This window comes from Engystomops pustulosus, chromosome 8, assembly GCF_040894005.1.
Source record: "Engystomops pustulosus chromosome 8, aEngPut4.maternal, whole genome shotgun sequence".
Classification (NCBI taxonomy): Eukaryota; Metazoa; Chordata; class Amphibia; order Anura; family Leptodactylidae; genus Engystomops; species Engystomops pustulosus.
In genome coordinates, this window is record NC_092418.1 from 69,505,465 (window position 1) to 69,530,048 (window position 24,584).

At 39.6% G+C, this 24,584-nt stretch overlaps 1 protein-coding gene across 5 annotated transcripts in view; it reads right to left on the reverse strand.

The window, feature by feature from the left end:
• Nucleotides 1-24,584, reverse strand: part of PARD3B (par-3 family cell polarity regulator beta) — an 862,331-nt gene that overhangs the window by 220,614 nt on the left and 617,133 nt on the right. Inside the window, exon 21 of one of the 5 annotated variants that reach the window (XM_072121096.1) lies at nucleotides 13,510-14,087. The exons of the other annotated variants lie outside the window; for them this stretch is intronic. Coding sequence (XP_071977197.1) covers nucleotides 14,084-14,087 — 4 coding nt within the window. The 3' untranslated portion in view covers nucleotides 13,510-14,083. Of the gene's footprint in view, nucleotides 1-13,509; nucleotides 14,088-24,584 lie in introns of those variants that run through there. 5 annotated transcript variants of the gene reach the window in all.

Genomic DNA, 24,584 nt, shown 5'->3' on the forward strand with positions numbered 1-24,584 from the left:
TTATAGTCCGGTGCGCCCTATGTATGGCGCTGGGCACAGGGCAGCGGACCATACTTTTTTTTTTTTTTTTTTTCCTTCAATATACATAATCCCCCCCAAACCCCCCCTCCCTCCCCACCCTCTACTGATGCTGGGGATGCTGAGTAGACAGAGTTGAAAGACCGTGTAGTACAGAGGAAACCTCTATATACTCCACAAATTCCAAATATCCATAAGTCTGCTGCCTTTCCTATAACGTTTCTCATAAGCACATTCGTACGATTTTATACGATTCACTAAATTGATCCATTCATTCACTGTTGGGGACTTCTCATCTAGCCAATGTTTGACTAATACTAGTCTTGCAAGGAAAATAGTCTTCAAGGCCAAGTCACCCTTTAATCTATCATCTAAAGAAATCGGGAGCAAACCCAGAACCCCGAAGGTGGCAATGCGCGGGAAAAAGCATTGGAGCTGATCCTCTATTCTCTTGAATATCTCCTCCCAATAAGAGTTAATCTTCGGACAATCCCATAGAACATGTAGAATGTCGGCCTGGGGACATTTACACCTCTTGCAATTAGAATTCTCACTTAAGCCTATCTTAAACATTAAATATGGTGAAAAATAAATTCTGTATAATATGTGAAGTTGTGTACATCTGTGATTCAAATTAATCGTTGATCTAACCACATTCTTATAAATATCTCGCCATTGTGCCACAGTGATAAAGCCAACCTGGTTTGACCATTTCAATTGAGTAACATGACTAGACTTCTGGTCTATAGTAGACCTAAGTAAACAGTATATACTAGATAAATTAAGTCGTGATACATCTAAATCTAATAATTCCGTGAATTTTCCCCCTGAATATATCGTGAACCTATCGTGATGTAATTCTTTCCTATATGCATGGGCAATTTGACAATACCTAAGAAAATCCCTTTCTTCCAAGATACCCCTATAGCACCAGTCCTGAAAGGAGGGCAATGTCCCGCCTTCTTCCAACTGCTCCAAAGACTCAATCCCCTTTCTTTCCCAAAACCCGACGTCATCCATTTTAGCTAGCTCCAAAAAGTTAAGATTACCCCACAGGGGAGTAAATTTAAATCCTCCCTTAATACCAAATAACCTCCTCAGGTCTCTCCAGGTATACTCCAATAGCCGTGCCAAAGGGAGTCTTTTAGCATTGAGGCCCTTCAATTGGCCTGACTCCAGTAAAGCCAAAATTGAGGGGAATCTTTGCTCCACCTGCAGAGTAATCGCATGAAATATATTAGACTGTCTATTTTCCAAAATAAACTGGGTATGTGCCGCTAAAAAATAATGATAAAAGGATGGGAGTGACAGACCACCCCTTTCCTTATTAAGCATTAAAGTTTCTTGTTTAATGCGCACCCTCTTTCTCCCCCAAAGTAGTTTGTTAATAATCGCACGAATGAACCCAAACCATCTCTTACCTATCCAACAAGGAGAGTTAGATAATACATATAATACTTGAGGTAGCAATACACTCTTTACCAAAATAACTCTCTCTGCACGATTTAGAGGCAGCGTATTCCATGTATTCACCTTATTTTTTATTTTGGTTAGTAATGGGGCCAGATTCAGAGAAATATAATCGTCAACCTTGGCCGTGATCTTTAAACCGAGATAATCGCATGAAGAAGAAACCTTCAATTCGGACTGCAGATTGTTGGAATACGGGTCATCGTCCAGAGGGACCAGAATCGACTTATAGGTATTTATCTGAAAGCCTGAAAATCTGCCATATTCCTGTATGACCTTCAACGCTTTTGGGGCCGATATTTCGGAGTTTTTGAGAAAGAGGAGGACATCATCAGCATATAACATTATCTTATCCTCGGACCCAGCTAGTCCTCCCCCCTCTATCTCCCTGTCTGCCCTAAGCTTTATTGCCAGAGGTTCTATAAAAAACGCAAATAACAACGGGGACAGGGGGCATCCCTGCCTAGTACCCCTAGATAATGTAAAAAAAGGGGAGAAGTCGCTATTGACCCTAATACAGACCCTCGGGGACCTATAAAAAAGTCTGATCCAATCCACAAACTGGCCACCCAGCCCAAATCTATGCAGCACCTCCCAGAGGAAGTCCCACTCCACCCTATCAAAGGCCTTAGAAGCGTCCAGAGACAGGATGGAGCGCGACCCACCCCGGCCCAGCTGCAGACCCGCGAAGAGCCGTTTTATATTGGTCTTACTCTGACGACCAGACAGAAAGCCACATTGGTCTTCATGAATAAGTGTTGGCGCATACTCTTTTAATCTATTTGACATTAATTTGGCCACCAGTTTGGCATCTGCATTGATAAGCGAAATCGGTCTATAAGAATCCGCCTCCAATGGGTCTTTGTTTTTTTTTTGGATCAAAACTATACTTGCCTCGTACCATGAGTCAGGCAACCTACCCTCCCTTTGCGCGGATTCCCAGATCTCCACCATAAGAGGTAGGAGAATAGAGCCAAATCTACTATAGATTTCTAGAGGGAGCCCATCCAATCCCGGAGCAGAATTACGTCTGGAGGATGCCATGGACTCCTCAAGCTCTGCCCTAGTTATGGGGCGCGATAGCGCATCTGCCCTTTCCCTCGACAGAGAGGGGAATTGAATTTTATCTAAAAAAAGTCTTATGTCCCCTATTGACGCCTCTAAATCTGAGGAGTAAATACCTTGAAAAAATTTTAGAAAAGTATCTCTAATCTCCTCAGCATTAGTAGTTATGTCCCCAAAATTATTTTTGATGGCTGTTATTCTATTTTCCTCCTGTTGTTTTTTAACCTTCTGCAAAAGCCCCTTTGAGGGTACCCCACTCTCACAATGTGCCCTCTGGTCCATAAAAAATAATTTCTGCATCGCCTTATCTGCCATAAAACTATTATATTCATCTTGTGCCCTAATAAAGCTGTCGTGCTTCTCTTGCGTATCACCCTCCAGATAGGCCCTCTCTTTTTCCTTTACCTCCTTTTTTAAAGACCTCTCCTTTCTAGCCCATTGCTTACGCAGGTATATGATTTCTGAGTTTAATATCCCTCTGAGAAAGGATTTCAAGGCGTCCCACATTAACCCAAGGTTAGCCCCAGTTCGATTCATCTCAATAAATCTACAAATCTCTCCCTTAATTTTATCCTCATCTGTCAATAACACTAACCAATGCGCGTTGAGCTTCCAGAACTTAAGAGCGGGTTTCCCAGATCCGGACAACTCAAGGACCAACGGCGAGTGATCGGAGATGGAACGGTTATCATACCGAATTTTCCCCACCCAATCGATGGCAAGATCATTAGCCAACGCTAAGTCAATCCGGGAAAAGGTATTATGGGAGCGATTGTAACATGAGAATATCGGTTGTTCCCCTTTTAAGGATCTCCACACATCTCTCCAACCCACTTCCTGGCAAAACCTAGCGAAGGGGGTATCCCCCCTCTCTATACTTGCCAAATTTTTTTTCCCTATGCGATCCTTCTTGTCCGACATTACAGCATTAAAGTCACCCAGAACCAGAACCGGGCAGTCACCCACCTTTTCCAAAAACCTCAGTAGACTTATCAGGACATCATATCTGAAGGGGGGAGGTATGTAGACTCCTGCCACAACACATTTAATACCGTCTAGTATGCCTAGCAAAAAAACATATCTTCCGTCTGGGTCACACCTTGCATCCAATACCTGGAAGCCAACTGATCTATGCACCAGAATAGAGACTCCTCTAGAAAATGATGAAAAAACTGAAGTGGCCCACCTCCTTTCTACCAGAGCCAAAGATTCCTTATCAAGATGTGTCTCCAATAGTATAACAATTGCTGGTAGTTGTTTGACAATATAATCAAAAATAATGCAGCGTTTCAAGCGATCTTTTAAACCTCTTATGTTCCATGATATAAACCTAGAACCCATTTATATCTGCGCGAGAAGAAAAAAGAAAAACCTGAAGCAGACTTAAAAAAAAGGACAAAAAGGAGCAAAAGAAAAAACAGCATCCCCAGCATCGGAACATCCCTCCCCCCCCAAATCCCACCACCTGTTCTACCATAGTACAACTCTTCCTACTTCAGCCACTTTCCCGCCCCCCCTCACCCACCTCCCCCCCATTGCTGACCTGTAACAACATATGGCGGCCTAAATATCCATGATTATAGTCCCTTAAGATCTAACCAGTCTGAGACTTGTTCTGGTGCACTAAAAAACTGGGACTGACCTTGAAAAATGATTCTTAGTTTGGCCGGAAACATTAATGAGTAAATACGTTACACATTAGTCAAAGTTTCTGGACCTTGTCTCTCAACCTTTTGTCTCTCAACCTGTTTCCTTGTCTCTCAACCTTTTTTTCACCTCCAGAAAACTTTTCCTCTTCTGGAGGGTGTCCTTAGAAAAATCCGGGTATATTGAGACTTTAGCACCTTGAATGGATAAATCTTTTAAATCACGTGCCCGTTTCAATATCGTATCCCGATCTCTAGAGAGTAACGTTTTGCATATGAGGGTACGGGGGGTATTCCCGGGAATATAGGGACCTGCCGGGATTCTGTGCGCCCGTTCAATATCAAAATACTGGGAGAGATGCTCCTTCCCTATTTCTTTCAAGAACCATTCTTTGATATATCTTACAGGGTTCTCTCCCTCGGCTTTTTCTGGGACCCCTATTAATCTTAGATTGGCTCTTCTTGAACGGTCCTCCATATCCGCAATTTTCCCTTTTAGGGCCTTATTGAACGGTAATTATTACATATATAAGGCGCATCGGACTAATGCGCCTTATAGTCCGGTGCGCCCTATAGGGCAAAAAATACGGTATTACTACATTACACTGCACTCACCTCATCTGTGACATTGCCTAGGATAGTATTCCTTTATTTTCTGGCACTAATTACTTTCAAAGTATTAGCCATGAATGCAAACAAATCATATTGAATTGCTAATAAACTGTCATCGATTGGGTATAACATGATCTTTTCTATCAGAGAAAAAACACTGATCAATGGCAGTGCCTGAAATCTGTCATAGGTCACAACTTCAGTCTGGTAGGTGCTTAGAATTAGGAAATACTTCATCCTGAAACTAGCATATCCTAGACATGATGCTGGAGGTTTTCCCCAAACAATTAAAGTAATAGAATATAACTTGGAGTCATACCACTGTATATAGAGAAACAGGAAAAGTTATCTGAATACCATCTAACGTGATCTAACGTGGCTGTCAGTATGAAATAATATGTCATAGACCTTTGCTTTGACAGGATAAGGTTTCTGCAGCTTACTTACCCTAAGATCTATCTGTCTTCATCTATACAAGTTTTTAAATTTCCCTTTCACATACCATAAAACCTTTTGGCTGAGAGACCTATGAACGCCACATATTTTAAAATTTAATTCCGTAAGAGCCCTACAATATGCACATGCCCCCCAGTAGATAGGTAGTCCCAGTGTCACAGGTTCCCCTGCGATCTACGTCTCGGATCGCAGGCACACCCGTACCCCTCTCCGTGCCAGCGCCCCTTTCCGAGCTCACTCAACTCACCACTTCCTGGCTCCCGTCCCGGCTGGCCAGCCCGTACCAGCACTCGCAGATTTAAAGGGCTAGTGCACTGCTGATTGGCACTGCCTACTTCCCGGGTTCCTATAAAGGCCGGCGGCTCCCAGCTTTCCCTGTCAGATCTTAGTGCTTCATGCCTATGAGGAAGCTTTCCACAGTGTTTCCTTCCCAAGTGTTGACCTCCCATTGTGACCCTGAACCCGTTCCTGATTCTGCTTCATCGCTGCCAGCCCTGATATCTTGCTCCGTTCCCGACCTCACATCATTGTCGCCTGCCTTGACCGCCTGCCTGTTCCTGCCGATGGCGGCAATGGCTGCATGTGTCCAGTGATCAGTCTAAGAGACACACAGCAACCATCACTATTTATTAAAGATCTGTCTGAGAGCCAGATGCAGCCAACAAAAGAGCCCCTTCTAGCTCCCGAGCCATCGGTTCCCAACCCCTGCCATAAAGCATTACAAAACATACATATAATTTTCTCTTATTTATATCACACAACAACAAAAAAAAAACATCTTGTGTTGTTTCATGACCCTCAGTGTAATTTAGTTCCAGGAACTTGAAATGAGGGAGCATTGAGCAAGTCATTTGGAAGCGCATTGTAAACATCAGAAGAATATAACATTGCAAAGGCTTCTTATTATAGAGCACGCCTCGCTCAAGAGCTACTTCATTACTCATACACTCAGTGGCTAGTACTCCACAGATGAGGTTTTCTAGGAAATATGAGAATGACTACATTCAGGCAAAGGTTTCCATAAAATCAGAATTTGGTTAACATCATATAAAACATTAGAGCTGGTCCAGAAACTTTGACTAATGTGTAACGTACAATTTGGGCTTCATCTTTTGCGCAAACATACTGGAAGGAAATTTGGGAACTGCTTGATTCTTCTATATCCACTCCACTTTATCCGCTGACATGGATACTAAAAGTACCATACCTCCTTTAGTACATGTAACTCTGCTAGTAGCAAAATTCATTTGTATTCATTTGTATCCTTTGCCATTACCCACAATATCAGAATTGTTCTGTCAAGTCAAGTTCTATCTAGAAATAGTTTGGGAACAGTTCCAAGTCTTTTTTCAGTAAATGGTGGAAATTCATAATGACACCTATAACGGATGTGAAGATATACATTTTTTATGTCTAATGTTTGCCATATAGTGTGGTACTTTAAGCAGGTTACGAGTGCCATCCCAAACCTCACATATGCTTTTTCACGAGGCCCAACAATCCAATGCTGTTAGCCTTCATCTCCAACATTTACCCGACTCACATTATATTTCTAAATTTAATTAAAACAGGAAAAGTGTCTGATATTTACTCATAGGACCCAAATGTCCGAATCACCAACTTTTGCTGCTTTGCAGCATTTTCAATAAAAAATGATGAAAAAGTTGTACAGTCCCCAAAATGGTAGTAGTGAAAACGGCAGCCCATCTTAAGAAATATCTCACCTTACACAGGTCTGTATACCGAAATATAGAAAAGCTATTAGTGTTAGAAAAGGGCAAAATGAAGGTTATAATTTTTGAAACTCTTTTTAAACCTATATAAATTTGGTATCCTGTAATTGGACAAACCCAAAGAATAAGAGGGAAGAGTGCACAGTGAAAGGCATAAAAACAGTGCCCAGAAGAAAATGATGCAAATACATTTTTTTTTTTTACAATTCCACTTCATTTGGAATATTTTTTCTACAACATAGCATGGAATACTAAATACAATCAAAAGGAAGGACAATCTGTTATGCAGACATCAAGTCATCATACGGTTCTGTACACAGAAATATTAAAAAGGTATGGATTTTTGAAGGAAATGGAAACAGATAAAAAACAAAAAAGGTTGAGCCTCATTTTTATTGCATAGCCGTGGAATATGATGGGGCTATATAAAGAGTTATGATTCAGTGCTTACACTTTCACTGCACAGTGGCCATAAATGCCATTAGAATACCGCGTCCATGAAATAATTGTTGCAAAGCTTCATCCAAACAAAACAAAGGACTAACCATGGTTAAACCTGACATATTCCTTAGGATATGTTTGAGAACAATAGCTCACCTCTCCCCAAATCGCATCCAGTAATGCACGGGCCAACCCTCTGCATGGGTATACAATACTTTGTAAGAGAAAATCCACGGTCCAGCCAAACTGCAAACACGAGTATTTCTTTATTGTGGTGCACCATTGGCCAATGCAGGATTTTACCACAGTAAAGGAATACTTGTGTTTGCAGTTTGGCTGGACCGTTGCTTTTTCTTACCCTGAAACCACTAATGAGGTGAGACACTCATAGATATATAAAATAGTTGGTCAGTCCCTGATAAAATTAGCAGGTTTTGCTGACTTTTGTCTAATCTGTTTTCGTGTCCGACTTTACATGGTGTACATAGCACTCTGTCATTCTTAGACAACACAGTAGTATCTGACATCCACAACTGTGAGAGATGAAACTTGAAAAATCACATATAACTGAGTTAACTTTTTATGAGTTATACTGCAGAAGGTGAGATTACGACTCTTGTTTATAATGAACATACTGTACTACAGACCATCCATTTGGAATATATGTCCAGGAAAATAAAGAGAATGTATACATTTCTGTTGCTGTGGTGACTTGTAGTCACATGATTCCCTAGGACAGCAAGCGGACAATATGTGACATCTTGTATCTGCACATCTTAGCTATCTAATATTTAGCAGATGCCACTGTGCCAGTATAAAAATTATGCAATATTATTAAATAAATATCATGCTTTTCCGTGCAAGATGCAAACTAGGAAGGAAGCCTTATCAAATCTCAGGATATGACATTTGGAAATGCACAAGAATGATTGCTGAAGATGCTACTGAAGTAATCTTGGGAGGATTATGAGTTAGCTTTCAGGGAGGATGGCATTATGATGTAAAGCGCATAGCTGAACACCATCTCTTCGACACATCTCATAATGGTAATCATTAATCCCTGGCAGTTGCTCCTTTGCGTTAATGTAAACTCATTGAATCTGACTGTGTTCTATCATGGGAGAAATCGGTTTTTTTACGCCGACATGACTCTATATGATGTTTACGTCTCTAACCTGGACTAAAATATGGTCACTAGCTTGACGATCTCGATCTCTATAAGGGCTGTTGTTCTCACTGGGGTGTGCTTTCATTGTAAGGAAATTATTAAACCAATCTTTATGCTTTAAAGTTGTAAACTGCATCTTATACTGTAGATAGTAGAATATTCAAAAATGGATAATGACGATTTAAACATCCAAAGCAATTTTATGTAAAGCAAGTAATACAAATTTCAAATACCTCTAATCCTGCTGAAATTGAGAATGTACACAGAATATGACATAAAATATGGATTTCTAGAAAAATTTATACCAGGAATGCAAAAATCCATGTAATAAGCTAAGCTATGCTGCGATATCATTTTGGCTTGTTCTGTTATATTTTTATGGATTGGCATACCTACACATTAGATCTCGGTTAGTTTTTATGATAGCCCATATTAAAGACATAAGCATTAATATATGGTTTGCCCCCCCTTTGCAGCCAAAAGAGCTCCACTCTTGAAAAGTCAGACACTAGGATAAGATGGCCTGGCTCCACATTTTCTCTGTTCAATGCATTTGGGGTCAGGTCTCTGTGGGATCCAGTGACCTTCTTTCACACAAAACTCACCATGGATCTTGCTTTGTGTACACAGTAACGTTGGTACAGAATAGGGGCTTCCTAAACTGTACCTCCAAATTGGAAAAGAACCATTGTCCAAAATTTCTTCGTATGTAAAAGAAGTAAAATTTTCCTTCACAGAAAATGAAAGATCTGGCATCAACCCATGAACCCATGGAATTAACCTCTTCCATCAGACTTTACAGTTGGCACAATTCAGTCAATCGGGGAGAGTTCTTCTGGCATTAACCAAAGTCAAATTTGTCCATTAGAATGCCGGGTTGAATATCATGTTTTGTCAACTCACAGAACTAATTTCCAGGTTTCATGCCTTTCCTTCGAGCATTGGCATTGTGCTTGGTAATGTGAAGCTCGTATACTATGAAGCTCCTAGTTTACATTGTTTATGCTGATGTTAAGTGCAGAGGAAAAATTAGCTGAGCATTAGAGACTCAGAACTCATCTTCATGTTGGAGATGTGTTTTCTAGATGCTTGTACGGTTTAACCCCTTACGGTTTGACCACCTATTTGGCTTTCTACTTCGGTCACTGAGGGGCCTGGTCTGGGCCAACATATTAAATATCACCAGGTCCCAAAATTCCCAATCTATAAAAATATAAAAACAGTTATTCATTGCGGCGAACCCCATAACAGAAAACTGGGCTCAAATGTCTGAATTTTGCTATTTCGCAACACACAAAAAAAATTATAAAAAGTGATCAAAAGGTCACACAGTCCTCACTCAAAATGATAGCAAGGAAAACATCAGTTCATCCCAGGAAAATTTACATCTTAGTCAACTCCATACTCCTAAGTATGAGTCAAAATATGGGAAAATTAAAAATATTTTTTTTCTGCAAAAGGTTTTCATTTTTATTAAATCTATAAACACCTAATAAAACCTATATAAATTTGGTATCCCTGTGATCGCACAAAACCAAAGAATATATTAGAGATGCCATTTGGAATGTACAGTGAAAGACATAAAAACAGAGCCCACAAGAAAATGGTACAGATGCAGTTTCTTGTCAATTTTACAGCATGTTTAATTTAATTTCCACTTCCCAGTACATGACATGGAATATAAAATACCCTCACTAGTAAGTACAACTTTTTACGCAGAAAATAAACACTCATACAGCTCTATACAGGGAAAAATAAAAGAAAAGTTATTGATTTTTGAAAGTAGGGAACATAAAAAAAGTAAAATGGAAAAAGCCCATCGATGGCAAGGGGTTAGTATGCCCCCTATACCACATGATAAAAAGTTTACAAATTCTCTTGGATAAGGGTTTTTGGTACCTGATGCCATGTTCACAAGTAGCATTTTGGTTGCATTTTGAAATGCAATCCAAAGGCTCCACTCGTAATCACATGTTTTGATAACACGTTAACTAAACACAAAGGAAATGTTATCTTGTCTTAACTTGCAATCGCAGAGGGAGCCTTTGGATTGCATTTCAAAATGCAACCAAAATGGCACCTGTGAATGCGGCCTCAGGAGCTCTCCAAACACATGATGGCATTTGAAAACTATTCAGGGTGCATTTTCTACTTTTAGTCAGTTTATGTGGGTAAATTGTAGGGCTAAATGAATGTATTAATGATAAATATTAGTGAATTCCAAATCAAACCTTCATTTTGTTTGAAGTTCTGAAAAATACATAAAGGGTTAACAAGCTTCCTACCTGCTATTTTGTATAGTTTGAGGGGTGAAGTTAATAGAACAGGGTGATATGTGGGGGCTTTCTATTAACAAAGCTTCCAAAACCCCTATAAAAATGAAATGGTTCTTAAAATAATTGATTCTAAAATGTTCTTGAATATTTGAGAGAATGCTGTTTGATTTGTGATCTTTTAGTGTCATAATAAAACAAAAGGACACTTAGAAAATGACGCCAACACAAAGCTGAAATATGGGAATGTTAGCTTATTACCAAAATTAGTGCAAAATAGCTAATTTTTTTCAAAACATTTACCAAATTCACCATTTTTTTACATAAATAAATGCTAAATATATCAACCAAAATTTCCCAATAACTTGAAGCACAAAATGTCCAGAAAAAACATACTCAAAAACATTTGAGCAAGTTAAAGCCTTTTAAAGTTATTACCGTATAAAGTGACACATGCTGGTTTTGAAAAATAGGCCTTGGTCATCAAGGCACAAATGAGTTTGCTAACTAAAGGGTTAATAATACCACTCCCAGTTTATTGTAGAATATTAGATTGGTCCATATAGTGTTTGCGATAACAAGGGCAGAAATATTAGTTGCTAGATAAATTAGAATAATCAGTATTTGTCCCCCCACCCCCCAACAAAAATAAAAAACATTTTTTGTGAAACAGGGACAGCCTGTCTTTTAAAGGGAACCTTTCACCAGGGACCTCATTTTCACTGAACATTGGTTGCAGAAGCCCATTACACATGCATTGCATATATGCCTTTCTGCTTTCTCTAAGCATTTGCACTACAATATAATTGTGTGTTTTAACTTACCTTGTACCCTGACCAAATCCTCTGTGTAGTTTCAGGGGTTGGGCTTCGGTTTGGATGCATTTCAGAAAAAAACATGGAACTTGTCAGTACTGCAGACTGTTTAGCTCATGGCCTCCACCTTTGTGCTCCTGCACAGCTCCTCCTTCACTGATGTCATCTCACCAGGCTTTGTCCCCTGTTAAGGAGAAGGAGGGAGGAGATGTACAGGAACACAAAGGTGGGGGCCAAGAGCTGAGTAGTGAGTAGCACAGACAAGTTATGTGTTGATTTTTGAAATGCATCCAAACCAAAGCCAAACCCCTGGGACCACACAGAGGATTCTGGCAGGAAGCCAGGTAAGGTATAACACACAATTATATTGTAATGCAATTGCTTAGAAAAAGCAGGAAGGCAGATATGCAATGCAGGTGTGATTGACTTCTGTAACCTGTCTTTAGTGAAAATGAGGTCCCTGGTGACAGGTTCCCTTTAATCACTAAGCGACATCTATTCTGTGCTTAACACTTCTAATGTTAACATAATATGTCAAATATCTCATAATGAATTGCTACACAATACAATCAAGAAGCTGTTCAAACCCAATTTTCACAACATCACTCATTCAAAACTCTAGCACCCATGGGAAATACCAAGAGCCCTGCATTGGGAAATGAAAAGGAAAACGTTTTTCGCAATGATGACACACTACAGGGTCACAGAAATACAAGAACAAATAATTGAAAATATTTTCCCCTTGTTGTTTTATAAAAATATAAGCAAGAGATGAAAATGTATTACTCACTAGTTTCTGCCATCACATTCACATTTGATGTACCACTGACACTGGAGTGTCAAATTATTTTATACTGGAGCTAGGAAAAAAGGGAGACAAGGGGCCAATGCAGTTAGAAAGTGGATTGTGAAAAAATAGGGGTCATGGAAGTCACGCTAAAGCAGATCCGAGGTCCAGTATATGAAGAGAGTCTTAGTTGTTTTTCATGTATACAAAATACAACAATACCTTGAAATTTATCATCAAAATTACATAAAAAATGTTGGTCTATACGCGCCATCATGAGAGGCTGCACAAAGCAAAATACAATATACAAGAACACAATATATATATACAAGAATACAATATACTTTACAAAATACTCATAATATTTTGCTTCTGTTAACCTCAAAATGACTTGTTTTTTAAAATTTTATTATCAGGTACTGTATATACTCTTACACAAAAAAATTGCTGAAAACCCCTCCTCGGCTTATACGTGAGTCTATAAAAAAATTAACTTACATACTCTACATATTCTTTCTTCTCTCTGCTGTATTAGCCGGCAGAGGTGCGGCAATGTACTCTGTCGGCCGGCGCACACTACAATGTGGTGTCGCCGCATAGACTTGCCTCTGCTGGCAGTTACAGCAGAGAGAAGAAAGAAGAGGAGCTGCGGGGATGGGAGCATAAGGAAGCCGCCGAGATGGGAGCATCGGGAAACCACAGGGATGGGAGCATTGGGAAGCCACGGGGATGGGAGCCTCGGGAAGCCGCACCGAGCATCAGGGACCACTGGAAGGTGAGTATGTATATTTATTTTTTATGAGCTGGTCAAACTGGGGGTTTGCTGGATATATACTACAGCTATTTGAACATTTGTGCGCTATTTTCCCTTACAGGATTCACAGCCAGAAAGAGTAAATTAGTTACTCACCGGCAATTCTATTTCCTTTAGCCCACCTGGAGGATGCCCCTTGACAGGAAGAAGAGAGGTTAAAAGGCCCCTCCAGGCATCCTCCCACCAGTGACTACAAAATAACCATACTGAGTAAGATGCAACAAGGATTTATTTAATACAAATTTTAACCTTGTGAATACAATCAAAATCAAGAAATAAGGTTCTTTAGGGTGAGAATATATAGGCCGTCATGGTGGACTAATGAAAATAGAATTACCAGTGAGTAACTCATTCATTCCTTCCACTTCGTCCACCATAACGGCCCACCTGGAGTCCCATAATTTTTAGGGAGGGTTTACATCCTGTAGAACTTTTCTTCCAAAGGATAAATCCTATGAAGGAGATAAGTCCAGACGATAGTGTTTTGAAAATGTGGCCCAAGTCGCAGCCTTGCAGATTTGTTCCAACGAGGCTCCTCTTTTCTCCGCCCAGGACGTAGATACAGCTCTAGTTGAGTGTGCTCTTGTTCCTGAAGGTACTGGAGTCTTCTGGATGTCATAACATGGAGAAACTGCCATTTTCAGTCATCTGGCAATGGTTGCCTTAGACTCCTTCCTCCCCTTGTAAATATACATGCTGTTGTGAGAAATTTTTTTCCAATTCTTTGAAATTTGTTATGGATGAGTTTGTTATGGATTTATGAACCTTCAAATGGTTGCAAAGGATTATCTGCAAGAATAAATTTATTTTTTTTATTAATTATTATTTATTTCCCTTTTTTATCTTAGAAGGTAAGTACTTGATGACTCTTGATGGCTTTCTAGTGTATAACAAGTAGAGGCTGTTTTTAAAGTGGTAAGAAAATTCTTAATAGTAGAAAGGGACAATGAGTTGTCAATGCTCATAAATGTTAAGTCACTCATAAGTCACTTGCAAGATCCAAACTCATAGAGTTCTATATCAATAAAGATCAACCACATCTTTAAGCCTCTTTCAGGAGTCTCATTATTCTTTCTCATTTCAAACAACATAGGATGGTGCTGCTGTACACCATCCAACCCACATAATTGTTGAAACCCAAACATTTTAGAAGAGCAATAGAAACGTATTATTAACTTTTAATTTGTCCAACTCGATTACCATCCAGTTGTTTTATATAGTTGAGGACTACCTGTGTTTCAGGTTGAAAACCATATATTTTGTTTGCATGTAGGTTTTTATTGCTTTGGTCTCATCCCTGTCACATGACCAACAGATTCCCCAGATCTTAGTTTCATCAAATAATTTTGTAATCTTATGAAAACACTGATCCATGGAACTTACAGGACATCAAGTATCTGCTGCTTACATCTGTGTGCCAATTACCACAAAACTACCTCAGAGGTCTGGTGGTGAACATGGCTCACATGTTCTCTTTGAACAAGGGAGAGCTTCTCAGTTTTCAAAAGGTGGTTTACAGTTATAGTTGTGTGTACAAATACATATTTATATTCTTCATCTGTTAATAAATCTTGAATTTAGATATATTAAAAAAAACATATAGCACTTAGACATCTAGAATCCTGCAGTTGTGAGATTACTGAAACATATCCCACCTTGTCAAAAAAACACAAAACATCCACTAGCAACCGTTTTGGCAATGTCCCTTTTATTGGGTTATGCTTTTTTTGGCCTAGAGAAGGACAGTTAACTTTGTTGTTCCTTATGCAGGGATATTAAACAGGAAATTTAGCTTTGGGGAAAGGTTCACCTACTCTATGCTTTATTAAAATAAATTCAGAAGCAGAAGTGAAATGCCAAAAGAAGCTTAAACAAGCAAGGACAACATCAATAATATTCTTCAAAGAGCTGAATCTCTTTTGTGGCTACAGGCAATTGTTTAAAGATGTTTTGTGCTGTGAAAGTACTTTTTCTAGTCATTACCAGCGGATCACCAGCTGATACAAAGTATTTTTAAACTCAGGATACCACAGTTAAAATATCCATGTGTCTTGATACCACAGCTATCTCTCATCAAAGACAGCATCCATACAAATCTTAGAGTACACAAAATAGGTCAAACTGTGGCCATGAACTCGCAATTCAAATTAGGATGTTGATGAAACACTACTGCCGAGACAAAATTTTGTGTCCTCAGATAATATGCAATTGCAAAGTGTTTCATATGTACTGCCTAATCCTTAATTCTGGCCTTCAGGCACAAACAGTTTTATATCTACACATTATTCATTGCAGTGTCCCAAACTTTTCAGTCGATGTGCAATTGTACATTTACAGGTATAATTGTAAAGTGTAGGGGGAATTGTAGACCACCATTGGTGTCTGGATTGTTACCTGCAGTTCTCATGTACACATGGTTGTTATCTACATCCATAAAGTATGAATTAAATAGTGACATTTGTAATAGGATATTAAAATATAGACGGTTTCCATCAGCCTTAGAATATGATGCCAAGCTTGATGGACTGAGAATGAGTTTTCTGTGCACATGGATACTTTTTAGATGAACTAAAGATTGAGCACACTATGTGTAATGATTTACTTTATTACAGCACAATTTCAAGAACAGTGCTTTGCTGTGACGTTTTGGGCCATTAGGTCGCCATCAAACACTACTGTAAGATGAGAATACAACATAGTGAGCAAACAAATGACGATATACACATATTTACAACAAGTCACAGTGGATGGACAGCAAGATACCATCTAGTACTGTGTAGAGAGAACATGGCTACCAATAGAGCACTAACTTATGGAAGTACCAAGTTTCCCTGAAAATAAGGCGGTGGGGCACATTTACTTACCCGGCCACAGGAGTTCCCAAGTTCCCGAGTGTCCGACGATCATGCACTCCAGCACGATCGATTCACAAAGATTGTGCGCCTGATTTCCTGCATGTTTCGCTTCCCCGATCAGATCCACCGGAGTTCACCTTCTTGTTCCCAGTTCATGTAAGTAAAATCCTGCAGTTTGTCCGAATCCGTCGGATCGTCCGACGCCCCCCCCCCCTGATTTGTGTCACATGAAAGCCGGAGCGATTGTGCCAAAATCCAATCGTGTGCAACACAACTAAGTCCCTGTCCCTAAATCCCTGAAAAATTCGGAAAACCCAACGGAAATGCGGCCACAGGACCCTTAGTAAATAAGCCCCAGTGTCTTATATTAATTTTTGCTCCTAAAAAGGCACTAGGTCTTATTTTCAAGGGATGTCTTATAGTTTCATGAGCAAGAATTTACATTTATTGTTGACCATCAACAAAAAAATAAACCAATTAATATACTGTAATCATGCCATCACATACATCAGTATAACCATCTGGATTCCATTAGGAAAGTCTCGTGACTCTATTTTCATGTACAAGAATCAATGACATATTCAACAATCCTGGTATTTATGAACAAAAAGCAACATTTGTTTATGTAAAGACCATCACATCAACCTTTTCTGTAACATCCTTATAACTGTCTAAACTCTGAATTTCACGCTGAATTTCTTGTGTCTCCATCGTCAGCAATTGCACATTCCTTCACTTCTAGACCATGTAGTGGAACGTAGAGCATTTTCTTTAATTTTATACCATGAATTCTTCACCCATGTCACAAGCTCTTGCATCAAAATGATCTAATAATATTAATAATAAACTTTATATAGCGCCATCAAATTCTGCTGCGCTTTACAGATCATAAGGGACATATACATATATACTATTACGTTACAGAGTACAAACATTCTTATGGAACAATAGGAATGAGGGCCCTGCTCACAAGAGCTTACAGACTATGAGGATGAAGGGGGTGACACAAGAGGTATAAGCTTGGTATATATTTTGATGAATAACCAGACAGGAGGAGAACACAGGATGGATTAGTAAAAAGAGATAGGCCTGCGTAAAGAGGACCTGTCACCAGATTTTGACCACCTTGCCTAACAATGCCTGCTGATAAAGGGTTACAAGTCCTCTCCATATCAGCTAAAATTAGCTGCCAGTGGGGCACTGTACCCTAATTAGACATTTTCTGATATGCAAATTTTTACTTATGTCTGGTATCTGAGACACTTCTCTGGCAGAGAACCACACCCCACTATTGTGACAGCTCTGTGTCTCTTCAAATCACTGCCCTACCTCTTTGTACTTAGGGACTGTCTGCTAATATTCAACTACAGACATATAAAGCTCTATGTACAGATGGGAAATATTGTGTTAATTTTTTTAAACAGTACCTTCATGAACGTTTACATTCATGACAATGTGACTAGAGGGATATATCTGCAGGTCCTTCAGCCTTTAATAATAGCAAACTGTACACCATGCATGTGATTACGTGAAATCAAAGCAGCCTCCATGACTTCTTGTGGTCAAATACATGCATGGAGTAGAGTTTGCTATTGTTAAGAGGCTAAAGGAGCTGATATGATATCACCCTGGTCACATGACATGAACTGTGACCAGTAAGGAGGCATAAGGCATGGGGAGTATTAAATGGGAGGGGACAGCTGAGGAGGACACATTCCTTTTGATGCAAGGTAATATTAGATAAAAGGTGATGTGGAAGTTAGCAAAACAATTTTTAGCTAAAAGAAGGGTGTCATTTAGCTAATAGAGTTCTATATGAGCCTGTCACTGACCGTATATGTGCAAATGTGGTGACAGGTTTCCTTTAAAGAGACGGATTTCAAGAGCATGTTAGAAACTTTGGAGGTTGGGTATTAGTGTGACTGGGTAGCTCGGGAGAAGTCCTGGAGACGTCCATGAGAGGTTCGAATTAAGGTAGAGATTGATATAATATCACTGAAGAGCATTTGTTGGGTGTGATGAAAAAAGAGAGATAGGGAGGTGCAGCATTGTGCAGAGCTTTCTGGATTTGTGCCTTGCCACATTTCTGTTTCTAAGCTTCTTCGCCATTTCCTTAGACCCCAAGATTCTCATTCTCTACACTTTCCAATTAATTGATTCATTTTTCATTTTCTTATAATTGTTCTAATAGTTGTTGCCTTCTTACCAAGCTACTTGCCTATTGTTCTGTAGTCCATTGCAGCCTTCTGCAGGTCTACAATTTTCTCCCTGTGTCCTTAGAGGTAACTAGTGTAAACAGGAACAATTAAAGTAGGTGATCAAATTCTAATTTCACGCAATAAAACTAACATATGTACCCTTTCCAAACACTGTCTAATAATTAAACATATTTCAATTTGTTAGAAATGCTTTGTCAGCACAGATGCATCATTTATCATCGGGAATGTCAGAGCATCTATGGGCAATTTAACCTAAAGCTCAGATCACAACTCCACGCTTTTCAGAAATCTATCTGATCATTCTATTAATCTGACTTGCTGGTAAACTGAGGCGATACTGATCAAGCAGAAGCTGAATATAATAAGATATCTTGCCCTTAATAACAAGAGACAAGAGATAGAGCGGATCAATAGTTCATCATTATTAACATGTTAACCTTAATAAGTTAGTTCAGAGGCAGAATTACAAAGAAAATGCAATACACTTTTGTGAGCATCTGCTTGATAACGTTGGTAAGGAATGTCCCTGTAATATGTCTGTGCTGTGAATCCCAGATATCATCAGACTTACCAATGAGAGACAAATGAGACAATCTCCTCCCTTAAAGAAATGAAGTGCTCAAGATGAATGATAGGGATATTTCCCCTTCAGTCAGTAGCCTTGAGACTAACAGATGACTTCCCCATCTCTTGTGGGTACCTCCATGATGGTGCTGTTGGTTGGGATTAATTGAGACCCATTTCCAAAATAAATATTTCCCATAACTTCGAATAAAAACCTTCACACGCACCATCGGTCACAGCAGTTTACCTAAGGTCTAGATCTTGGCATATCAGATAAATGATGGTTAACCAAGCTTCAATCGTAGTACTGAAAATAGCTTTGCATCTAAAGTCTAATGCACCAATATATAATGCACTTATCTGGTCTAATGAAGCAGCTAAAACCAAACCCACACAACAGGGGCCGCTAGTAAAAATGTGAAGATCAAATATGTATGTGACAAACCCAATGGGGGAGATGTATTAATGTGTAAATCTTTGTAAGCACAAAAATATAGATCCAAACAAATGTTGTGGTATTCGGTTAGAACAATATATTAATGTAAGATTTTTGGATTTGCCTGCAAAAATATCATAGTTCTAGTAATATTATTCAATGGCATAGTCCTATTCATAGTCAAAGTTTGTACTGCAAACAGCAACAGGCGGTACTTTAATCTTTCTTCCAGTGTTTCTGTGGGAGGTTATGGTAGTCTTTGAAGTTCTATGCTTCTGACGCTCAGCATTGACCTCAATGACAATTATTGAATCATCATCACTGCAGAGAAATAGATGCAAAGATATCCCAGACTACTGCACATGACTGTTAAGGCCAGTAAAAGGCTTGGTATCATTATTGAGCATTGGAAACTGGATTTAATAAAATAATAATAAAACATACTGTAGGTAAGGCACTGGTTTCAGAAGAATGCAGCTATGTTCTTTAGTATTTGAAAGGAGACCTGTCACCACATAAATCACTTATAAATTGCCAAATGTACCTTGTATGGGCTGTTAAATGTTTTTTGCACATGTCCTTATAAAGGGCCAACACTTCTTTTATCCAAAAAAATAAAGTTATAACCATGGACAGTTAGACATGGGGGTGGGGTTGGGGGAAGAGCAGTCATGCAGGCAGTAAACTGTCATGGTCGCTTCATCAGGTAACCCCAGACTCTTTACCTCTGTGGAGCTGCTATCATTATGCCTCCTGGCTCTTCGTCACCTCCCCGTCCTCCTGCAGTCTTGTTTCAGATCACAAGCTTGCACAGTGTGCCTGTCATCTCCCCTATGACTCTGTCCATACCGGAGAGAGAAACATACATTACACATGCGTCACTTTGGAGCAAGTCTTGGCAGCGGATCAGTCGGCTAGCAGGTACGCGGTGCCAAAGTGGATAAAAGCGGTGCATGCACTGTCTGTGTTTCTCTCTCTAGGCATGAGCAGGGGCGAAGGCGAGATGCATGCGCGTGGTTTGAAACAAAACAGCAGGAGGACAGGGAGGTGACGAAGAGCCATGGCTGATAGCAGCTCCACAGAGGTAAGGAAGTGGTGGTTACCTGACGAGGCGGCCTTGAGGGGGACTGCCTGCTTGACTGCTGTTCCCCAAACCCCACTCCCCTGACTGGTAGCTGTCCATGGATATAACTTTATTTTTCTGGATAAAAGAAGCTTGGCCCTTTGTAAGACATATGCAGAAAACACTCGACAGCCCATATAAGGTGAATATGGTTCACAAGCGAATCATGCAGTGAATGGTTCCCTTTAAAGTTTCAACAGTGAGGAATAAACAAGATTTTACATATACAAATTTCAATGTTCACCTTTTACTGAAAAAAAATCTAGAATGTGGCAAAACAAAGAAAATTTGGCTTTAAAATTACAAAATGTGTCATTGTGGAGTGATTACATCTCATTATATTAGATCCACATAAGAAAGAATTTATAAGTCATCTTAATTACAATTAGCAGTCAGTCAGCCCAACTGCGTTGTGATAAATGGTACACAATTTCTATCAGCTTTTCCATGTAAACAAGGCCAAATTTATCAAGATGATATAACTATTGTGCACTAATTAAAAAATGCTTTTGACATAATGTTGATTATTATTTTATTTAGCAACAGTCATTAAAATGTAATTTCATTCCTGATCCCCTCCCCAATTCACCCCTCTTCAAAGAAAAGTCACAGGCGGCAGCTTCTAGAACTCTCTGTCTTTCTGCCATGCCAGGGCTCTCTTGGACAGCTGGAAGAGCTTTCTGAGCCATCTTTTTTTTTAAATCCATTAGCTAATTCAAGGAACCTAATTAGTGCTGCCATTTTGATGGAGTATTACACTGAGAGTTTAGTACAGTCTGGTAACACCATCAATGTTTATTAGAAATTACAAAGCAAAAGCCTTCTCTGCTCGAAATAAATAAATCTGCCTGTGACGCACAGGAGAGGAGTAAATACCGTTCCCCAGACTAAGTAGGTACTGTATCCAGGCTGCTAATGGAATGGACTACCAAAGGCATTGGCTAGTAGCGTGTCAATTACAGAAAAGAAAAAAACCTAGCCATCAAGTTATACTCTATGGTAGATGTGCTTTCATTGAATAGTAATGGTAGCCCCTAATCGGGTCTGGGAGATCCATTGGAACAACTCCACACTATACAGTCAAATAGGATGTCCACATCTATCCCTATAAAATGTTGTAGGAAATCTGCCACTTAGAAAGGATCAATGTAAACCAAGCACATTCACATGTAACTGATGGCATGCAAGCACTTTTCTTTATAATGCATAAAACCTGGTTAATTCTTCAGAAATCGTATTTAATTTATGCAAATTAGCGATGGGTACTCCTGTTCACATCACCCAAGGAGGGCCCCATAGCAGACTTCTGAATGGAGCCCCCTTGCCCCTCAGAAAATATACATATTTGTATACTCTGTATATACATTTATACACTCTTACACACATACACACACTCATGCACACACATTTATGCACTGATATATACATTTCTTACACAGATCTGTCCCAGTAGCTGCTGACCACATGAGGGAAGTACAAGATGTAAGGAATGAGAGGTCTCTAGTCATGTCATTCTCCTCTCTCCTGACATTGCTTATCTGAGCTGCTGATTCATGCTGTGAACTGTGGATACACCCATACACACTACTGGCATGGCAGAAAGACAGAGAGTTCTAGTAGCTGCTGCCTGTGACTTTTCTTTGAAGAGGGGTGAATCGGGGAGCGGATCAGGAGTCCCAAGGCCTTCCTCTCCTTCAGCTACTCACCAGACCCTTCACTATTGACATACAATGGAGTATCTATCACGGTGGAATATTTTGCAATGTGCGCCCTCATTGCATGACAAAGCTTTCTCAATAGGCGATTATGACAAGGAAATATTTGTCATGATAATTTAGCCATTGGGTGGCAATTATATACTAATGAATAATAGAAAAAGAGGCCTATAAGGCTGCACAGCATAAGAAATGGATTATGAAAGCATTTTTCCCAAAGAAAACACATTTGTAATATTTTATTTTAGAGTAATCCAGATCTTTATTTATGACTCTGCACATAATGCAGAACCGCAGGTAATACATTTCGGAGTCAGGGATTTCCATTTGAATTACCAGTCATTTTAACTTGTCAGGCAGCATTCAGAATGCTGCTGTTGTATTCTTGGCATTATGTTTTTAATTAAACTGAGTGGCAAAGACATGTCAAAAACTAAGATATTAAAATCGCTAAAAGCCACAAGACCAGTTAAAAGCAGTCATTTCCCAACCACTAGGTTAAAGGGTTAGAATTAAAAGATATACTAATGTACTCCTGCACCATCCTTCAGCTAACAATCACACTGCACTGCTGCACTGGACACAAATGGAAGATGCCAGTTTAGAGCTGAGCCTTTTGCTGAATCAAACTTTGGGAAAAATATTCTATTCTGCTTCAAAACTAGAATGAATTAGGCAAACACTGTATATACACAATTTCTTGTGTATATGCAGTATTAAATCAGAGGTGGATCGGCAGTGGTCTGAATCATCTCTGCTAAACAGTATTTTGAAGGGAGATCAGGAATGGCTTCTTCATTTTATATAACTGTCCATATCCAGAACCAGAACAATGCACATTTAGTAGTGGCTGGCCAACAGCATCTACTACATGTACGGCCTTTGGGTCAATGTAAACAGGCCACAGTAATGTTCTAACTTAAAGGAAACCTACCACTTCCGATGGTGCTTCTAAGCTGCAAATGCCGTGCACCAGCTCAGGGTGAGCTGGTGCCGGCACTTATTTTCGTTTTGTTTTTAAACCGATAAAAAGCGTTTAAACGCTTTATTAATCTTTATATACAAGTACCTTCACCGCACCGAGGTCCGCGTTTGGCGCACCATGCGCTCGACCACTTCCTATTCAGGCGCACAAAGTGGTCGCACGCACAGTGCGCTGAGCGCCGACCTCGGTGCGGTGAAGGTACTTGTATATAAAGATTAATAAAGCGATTAAACGCTTTATATCGGTTTGAAAACAAAACAAAAATAAGTGCACGCCATTTGCTGCTTATAACCACCATCAGAAGTGGTGGGTTTCCTTTAAAGGGAACCTGTCACCGGAGGGCTGTTCCTAGTAGTGCCCAAGTTCCCACAGACATAGCAAAGCATAATGTAAAACTGTTTTTACAAAATCTCTAACTTTTATGGTTGATAAGATTAAACTAGTAAATTAGATTAAAGGGGCTGGCCACTTTACCTCATGTTTTTTGTAATCTGTGTGTAAGTGTGCGCAGGGCAGGACATTAGGTAATTCACCAATATTAAAAGTTCTGCAACACTTTCTTGATATGTAAAGTGAAGCCTCCAATCTCATCATAAAATGGATCACAGATGGAGGGTCATGTGATCTCTAACTGTCCAAGAACAATCGCCAGTTAGAAATCACATGAGTCTGGCTGATGAGGTAAAGGACAGGAGGCTTCACTTTACATATCAAGAAAGGGGAGCAGAACTTTTAATATATGTATATTGGTAAACTACTTAATATCCTGCCCCCACATTTACACACGTTATAAAAAAACACGAGGTAAAGAAGTCAACCCCTTTAAATTTGACCTGGCACCCAGCCCGATTTCAGCTTCGAGTCCCGGGGGTGTGTGGTCACTGATGCCTTACTGAACCATTCTTTTCGATGGGCATTTTTTACACTTTTTTCTCACTGATCAGTTTAGATCCTGTTCTTTTCGTGTTTAATGACATTGGATCAGTAGAAAAAAAGGTGAAATGGCCCATTTGCTTCTAATCTGAATCAAGGTGGTATGTGTGACTGCACCCTTACATCTCTATTCACAGCCCAACTACTAGAAGACAAAATGTAACATTAACAACCTTATATAATGTGACCCTATAGCCTAGGCTTTATTTCATGCCCCCCTCTCCCCCCACCGCTAGTGCGTAGAAATTCCATGATCCCAGAATATTTCTATGTAGCAGTAGGTGGACCCCCAAATTCAATTTCATTGGTGGGCCCAGGACTTTTGATGTTAATGATGAGTGATTACCTTTAGTGGAAGGGGAATCAGCTGCATGGATCACACATTCACAGGACTTGAATCTGAAAGCTGGCAGCCAAGGAAACTAACTTTTATGGATAACAAAATAAACTAGATTA